At 38.3% G+C, this 7578-nt stretch overlaps 1 protein-coding gene across 1 annotated transcript; it reads left to right on the plus strand.

The window, feature by feature from the left end:
* Positions 1-500: 500 nt before the first annotated feature.
* Positions 501-6616, plus strand: LOC126355006 (60S ribosomal protein L18). Its single transcript, XM_050005136.1, has 5 exons — positions 501-597; positions 720-806; positions 946-1152; positions 1399-1522; positions 6377-6616. The coding sequence occupies exons 1-5, from the start codon at positions 595-597 to the stop codon at positions 6520-6522; spliced, it is 567 nt and encodes a 188-aa protein (XP_049861093.1). The 5' UTR covers positions 501-594; the 3' UTR covers positions 6523-6616.
* The last annotated feature ends 962 nt before the right edge of the window (positions 6617-7578 follow it).

Below are 7578 nucleotides of genomic sequence, written 5' to 3' on the forward strand. Positions count from 1 at the left end.
CATCTAATTAATAAAAAATACGAAATGTGTTAGTTAAATACAATTTAGAAACGTTTAATTACACTTTTATTGCGACAACAGACACTGATGAAACTAGTAGCTGTCTTTCTTAAACGAATTTTGCACTATGTAGAAAACTTGAATAGAATTTTTGTGTTTGTGTCACGCAAAATTTCGGGTTATGTCACAATTATCGGGCCTTCAGGTAATGAACAAGTTTTTTCAAGAACAAGCTCTGATAGGACTCGAATATTCAGTTCTGTGACAAGAATGGACACTACAGCAAGTATACAAAACATTGAAATTTTAAACTTGACACTATTTCCTCTTAAATAAGTTCTTTTAGCAGACGAAGAAATTGCCTGTATTTCGCTCAGCGGATATCTTGCTCATAAACTTAAATCAAACTACTGAGAAAAGGTACTTACAAGCTTCCCTGCTATAATCTTTTTAATTTGCGAGAAGGTCGAAATGACATTCATCGCAAATAACATCTCTGTAACTGTACAGGCCGATTACTACCAATGTAATGTCTTTGGATTTCGTGTACCCACAAGTCTTCATTGAGTCGATGCTTCTTTCCGGTTTGTGACAATGGTGGGTGGACATGTGGCATTCTTTATTTACAAAAATCAGTTTTCATCCGCTTCACCGTGCAATATATTCAAAATTATGAGACATAGGTTGTTTTGTTATAAGTTGTGTGTTTGTTTTTGCAGGGTATTGATATTAATCACAAGTGGGACCGCAAGGTTCGGCGCACTGAACCGAAGTCGCAAGATGTATACCTTAGGCTTCTGGTTAAGGTAACGATGTTAATCAGTATTCCTTCCCGTTCTGTGTGTTTCTGTGTTGTTTAGTGTGATGTGTTTGTGATATAAGCCTTTAAAAGAAACACACGTATTTGTGATACAAGTTTCTGTAAGAAATGGCTCTGTGTTTCAGTTGTACCGATATCTCGCTCGACGTACGGAAGCGAAGTTCAATAAGATAATTTTACGGAGGTTGTTCATGTCAAAAATAAATAGGCCACCTATCTCGCTCGCAAGAGTAGTGCGTTTTATGAAGAAGCCTGGCCGAGAAAACCTGATTGCTGTTGTAGTTGGAACGGTCACAAATGATGACAGAATTTTTGAAGTTCCAAAACTAACAGTAAGTACCTTGAGAGAATTTGACATGGAGTATACCTTAGTTTATTTTGAATTTTATGTTATGAACTTACTGTAACTGATTTTTCTGCTGGCTTTGACATCGTCTCAGACGGTGCCGCTATACATACTGTGGGTAACATTTACATGTATTTACTTTTATGGAGTACCGTATGTGAGATAGTATCTGTATGGGGATATTGTTCATTGTGCATATCTTTCAATTAGTTATACGAGATCCTCATTCCAGATTTGTGCATTAAGGGTGACTGAGAAGGCACGTGCACGCATCCTAAAAGCTGGCGGTGAAATCATTACATTTGATCAGCTTGCTCTTCGTGCACCAACTGGAAAGAAGACAGTTCTGATGCAAGGTAAAGTATATGCTGTGGATCTGTTCTGTTGCTTTCCACATATTGGTCTTGAATCTTAATTCTGAGCTATGTGTATATTCAGATGCAGATAGCTCTGTGGCATATTTTATTATATATTAGGTTGTGGACGCATCAATGAGAGTGATGTTTGCAATTATTGGAACACTGGGCATGGTTGTGCCACGAGATACTGTAGACAGTATGGGTGTTAAAGGTATGACAATAGCTCTGTTGTTTTTTCAGTTGATGTACTGATGGGGGACTTAATATGCCTTAAAATATCTGCTAGCTTCAGGAAATAACTGTGTGCTTTGTTGAAACAAGAGTTTAGTACTTGGCCTCCCATCTGGATGTGGTTATAATACAAGTGGTCATAACATTGCTAATGTGGTTGAATCTTATGATAGCCTACCAGACCCAAACAACTTTTGCTGTAATACTGGAAGATTTAAGATTTCATATTATGATTTTGTGTGGAATGATGTTGGTAAGTCTGGTGGTGTGATGGTACCTTGTCATGCTACACATAGTGTGGTAATCTACTAAGAGAGCAACCAGGCTTAACCAGGTTCATATGTTTGTTAGATACTTTTATACCCTGATCAAAACTGCTTGTTAACTTTTAACATAGATAGTTGCAACAGATAACTTCCAAAGTTGTTGCTCATGTTTCCTCAGGGCAGTGTTAATGCCTACTGTGAGGGGTGGACAAACACAAACAAATGATGACAGTTTGTTTCAAGTTGTCAAGGGAGTAAAGCAGCTCCACAATGTGTAATGTGGAATTTAAATGAAAGTTGACCAAAAACTTTCAAATGTGCTACTGCAGAATTCACTCATTTATTCTACGGTGAATAAAGCAGTGCCATATATGTCAGTTGGAACAGGAAATAGTTTCGTGGCCAAATTTGGTGTTGTTTTCTGACATTCAATGCAGTTCTGGTGGCAAATGTGGGTTGCCTTTTTTTAAATTGAAGTTATCTTCCCCACCTGTTCTAGGTTTCCCAGATTTCTGTAAATCACTTCCGGCTAATGCCAGGATGGTTCCTTTGAAAGGGCTTCCCCATCCTTCCCTAACCCAGTGACCTAACTCCCACACCAACCAACCATTATTATCTTTTATTTTAAAATCCATTTGTATGTAGAGTAAGCTTTGAGATTTCTGGTCTACGATCTGGCTCAATCGTAGTGAAGTTAACTATGTACAATTATTGTTTTGGTACTTACAAATGCATGTTGTTGCACAACTGCAGCTCACAATGCAGCCCAGAGCTTATTCACAGCCCCTTCTTATTTTGAATGGTATATTACATAAGTATTGACATAGATGGTACTACATCATTAGTGGCTTTGTCAAATGTTTGTTTTTACTTCAATTAGCTCTCCGTTTTTCGGTACATGGTTTTTGTAATGTGAGTGCATAATTTTCTTAGGTTATTGAACTTCAGTTGTGATAGGAAAATTGCGGCCTTAACCATGTCAGGCTTCAGCAGTATATTTTTTGCAGAAAGCCATATTCAGTACTAAGATTTGATTTTGTGTTTTACTGAAGAATTCAAAACAAATATAGAATCTTGTATAACAAATTGTTAAGAACAATACATGTTTCTTCAAAATTTAAGAATATGACATACATGATTAGATTACAATATTTTCAAAAGGTGAGCATTTTTCTTGATTTCTGAAAAGCATTAGATTCATTGCCGCACCTACGCTTATTGTCAACAATATGATTGTACGGGGTATCAAGTAAAATTTGTGACTGGATTGAGGACTTTTTTAGTTGGCAGGATACTGCTTGTTATCTTTGATGGAGTCATTGTCAGATATAGGAGTATCTCCGGGTGTGTTTCATATTGTGTATTAAGGACCTCAGGATTTTGTGGATGATGCAGTTATCTTTAATGAAGTACTATCTGAAAGAAGCTGCATAAATATCCAATCATATCATGATAGGATTTCAACTTGGTGTAGAGATTGGACACATGCTCTAAACGTTTGGAAGTGTAAAATTTTGCACGTCACAAAACTGAGTATCCTGTGACTATTAATAATCAGTGAGTCAGTTATAATTGGCCAACTCATGGTGATACAGACTGAAGTGACAAAGAAACTGGTATAGGCATGTGTATTCAGATACAGAGATATGTCAACATGCAGAATAAGGCACTGCAGTTGGTAATGTCTATATAAACAACAAGTGTCTCGCACAGTTGTTAGATTAGTTACTGTTATTACAATGGCAGGTTATCAAGATGTAAATGAGTTTGAACATGTGTAATAGAAGGTGCAAGAGATGATGGGACACAGCATCTTCGAGGCAGTGATGAAGTGGGGTTTACCCATGTAACCCTTTCACAAGTACTGTCAGTATCAGGAATTCGGTACAACATCAAGTCACTCACTGTGGCCGGAAAAAGATGCTGCTAGAATGGGGCCAACAACTACTGAAGAAAAAAGTCCAACATGACAGAAGCGCAACCCTTCTGCAAATTACTGCAGATTTCAGTGCTGGGCCATCACCAAGTGTCATTGTGTGAACCATTCAATGAAACATCATAGATATCAGCTTCTGGAGCCGAAGGCTTGCCTGCTCTTGTACCCTTGATGACTGTACGATACATGGCTCTGTGTCTTGTCTTGGTCCTGTCAACACTGACATAGAACTGTTGATGACTGGAAACGTTGCCCGGTCGGATGAGTCTCGTTTCAAATTGTATCGGGTGGATGGAAGTGTACAGGTATGGAGACAACCTGATGAATCCATGGACTCTGCTTGCCAGCAAGAGCTGTTCAAGCTCGTGGATGTGCTCTAATGGTGTGGGGCATGTGCAGTTAAAGTGCAATGAGATCTCTGATTTGTCTAGATATGACATTCATAGGTGACACATACATCAGCGTCCTGTCTGATCACCCTCGTCCATTTATGTCCATTGTGCATTCCAACGGACTTTGGCAATTCCAGCAGAAAAGTGTGACACCCCATATGTCCAGAATTGCCACAGAGTGGCTCCAGAAACACACTTCTGAATTTAGACATTTCCACTGGCCACCAAATGCCCCATACATGAACATTATAGATGTCCCTGTGGGGGCCCTACCCGATATTAGGCAGATGTACCAGTTTCTTTGGCTCTTCAATATATGTATCACCATATTAAAAACAAAGATTCCAAGACTTACCAATGGGAAAGCGCCGGCAGACAGGCACATGAACAAAACACACAAACACACACACAGAATTACGAGCTTTCGCAACTGGCAGTTGCTTCGTCAGGAAAGAGGGAGGGAGAGGGAAAAATGAAAGTATGTGGGTTTTAAGGGAGAGGGTAAGGAGTCATTCCAATCCCGGGAGTGGAAAGACTTCCCTTAGGGGAAAAAAAGGACAGGTGTACACTCGCGCACACACACACACACACACACACACACACACACACACACACACACACACACACACACATATCCATCCGCACATACACAGACACAAGCAGACATATGGAATGACTCCTTACCCTCTCCCTTAAAACCCACATCCTTTCATTTTTCCCTCTCCCTCCCTCTTTCCTGACGAAGCAACTGCCAGTTGCGAAAGCTCGTAATTCTGTGTGTGTGTTTGTGTGTTTTGTTCATGTGCCTGTCTGCCGGCGCTTTCCCGCTTGGTAAGTCTTGGAATCTTTGTTTTTAATATATTTTTCCCATGTGGAAGTTTCTTTCTGTTTTATGTATCACCATAGTTTTTTATCCTAAATCATAAAAATGGTCAATTGACCACAATTCTAATAGGATAGCAATAAAGTTATTTTCACTCAGTTGCTACAAAATAGATGTCATCGAAAAAAGATGCATCATCGAAAGGGTTAAATGATCACTCTAGGAATATACTACAACCTGCTATGTATCGCTCACATAGAGATCGTTAGGATAAGATTAGAATAATTACTGTACATGCAAAGAATTCAGTTCGTTCTGCATGTGCTCCATATGTGAATGTAACAGAAAGAAACCCTAATAACTGGTACAATGGAACGTACCCTCTGCCCTGCACCTCACTGTGCTATGCAGTGTGTAGATGCTGAAGGCAGTATTAACAAAAACCTCAGACTCCAACTACCAGAATCTATTTTTGGACAGAAGTACTTTTGGAAAAGACCATGCTTTTATGGCCTTAATTGGCATGAAAAGATTAGGTGTTTGCAATATGAACTAAATCAAAGAAAGCTAAGTCACGACAAATTGTCTTTGTCAGAACAGCATGGGAAAAAAGGTTTATTTCAACAATTTTTCACTTGGTGTAATATGTCTTACTGCTTGTATCTGGCGAAATGGTGTTGGTGTGGGATGTTTACAACTGTTTCTATAAATCATTTCACTCTCTCTGCTTGTATTCTAGCAAAAATTGCTGTTTCAGTGGCTGTTATTTAACACACACAACCTGATTTAAGTTAATACTGTTTGCGAAAATTGACATTTTGAGACTGTGGCTGTGTACAAAATGTAGGAGGCAGCAGCAATTCGCCACTATTGATAATGTTATATATTTGCACCAACCATGTTGTTTGTGCATATTAATAGTGGGCGCTATTTTGTTCTTTCAAAGAATTGATCGATTTCAATAAGTTTACATTAGTTTGCTGGAAATTTTGAACATTCTATTTTCCCTTTCCACGCAGTATGGATTTCCTTATCTTTCAGTAAATTGTGTACTGGTAGCAGTAAATTATTTGGAGAAATTTCCTTGTCATGATTTTATGTTTAGGTAGCATCTGTTTCTTTTTGTAGATAAGTTAGGCAAGAATTACCTAATAAACAGTAGTTTTTCATAGTGGAATAAATGCATGTCACTTTCACTTTCAGGTCGCCGAAATGCACGAGAAGCTGTAAAGCACTTTGGTTTGGCTCCTGGTGTGCCCCACAGTCATACAAAGCCCTATGTGCGGTCTAAGGGACGCAAATTCGAGAGAGCTCGAGGACGCAGGCGCAGCTGTGGTTACAAAAAATAATTGTAATTTACTTTTTGCTTGTGGACATCTACTGTTAATGATTTTGAAATAAAATAATGGACCCTGTGAAACTAACAAGGAAAACAAAAATTTACCTACCTCATTGTTTTTTAGTTTAGGATACTGTGTTCTTAATTTGATATGCTTAAGATCATAACTGTGATTGAGAGAAACAGGTTTGCTTTGTTGGCAAAATTTGGGGGGGGGGGGGGGTGGTGGTTGAAACTGTCTTGTATGTATGAAAACAGGAATATGTAGAACAAACGAAATACTTTATCTAATACTAAAAAAATTTGATGGTGTTTCTGGAGATTAGGTTGTCTGGCTGTTTTCATGTGTATGGAATTCCAAATTGTCATTGGTTGCATGTACTGTATGTTATATTTCTGGCTTGCAACAATAGTTTTTGCAAGGAGCATATTGTCAGTCCTCATGTGTGGCTGTCCCTTAATACCCAAGATGTTAACAGCAATTTTTTGCTATAGCACACTTAAGATTCTATTAAGTTTTTGTGTTCTTTAGTTCTGATATGTGGTTCATTTTATTTGCCTAATGATTTTTTGAGACATTGTTGACTTTATAGTCTTGTAGAACCACAACTTTTGCTACTCCCAGTAAGATCTGGTGCTTTCCATATAATGTTATTCAAATAGAATGCTACATAATTGCCTCTGGAACCATGACTGTACCTGGCAATTAGAACTGATATTGTGAGCTTCTCCCTAGAAGAGGAGCTTTAGAAGGTAAGAGAAATTTGGACTGACAGAGAATTTGATGGAATGTCCAATTACATCTGAAATGTTGCCTGATGGATTTTATTTCTTGGTATCCGAATCGGGTGATTTCATCTTCCGGTCCTTCAAACAATATTGGCAGTTTTCATATGATTGAAGTTACACATCATACAGTTTAGCAGTGTGCTAAATATTTCATTCCTATCAGGAAATCCATAACTGTCAGTGTTAAGTCAAAGACAATTGTGTGGAAAGGTACAACACCTTAGGTGATTATGTTTGTATTAGTTGTTTTCCTAGAGTGGTTGATGAGCAGCAGTTG

The sequence above is a fragment of the Schistocerca gregaria genome, chromosome 3 (genome assembly GCF_023897955.1).
Source record: "Schistocerca gregaria isolate iqSchGreg1 chromosome 3, iqSchGreg1.2, whole genome shotgun sequence".
NCBI lineage: Eukaryota > Metazoa > Arthropoda > Insecta > Orthoptera > Acrididae > Schistocerca > Schistocerca gregaria.

Coding starts and splice junctions, on each gene's coding strand:
- LOC126355006 (XM_050005136.1), top strand. Junction 1,153..1,398: donor TTGAAGTTCCAAAACTAACA/GTAAGTACCTTG, acceptor TCCTCATTCCAG/ATTTGTGCATTAAGGGTGAC. Junction 1,523..6,376: donor GAAGACAGTTCTGATGCAAG/GTAAAGTATATG, acceptor TTTCACTTTCAG/GTCGCCGAAATGCACGAGAA.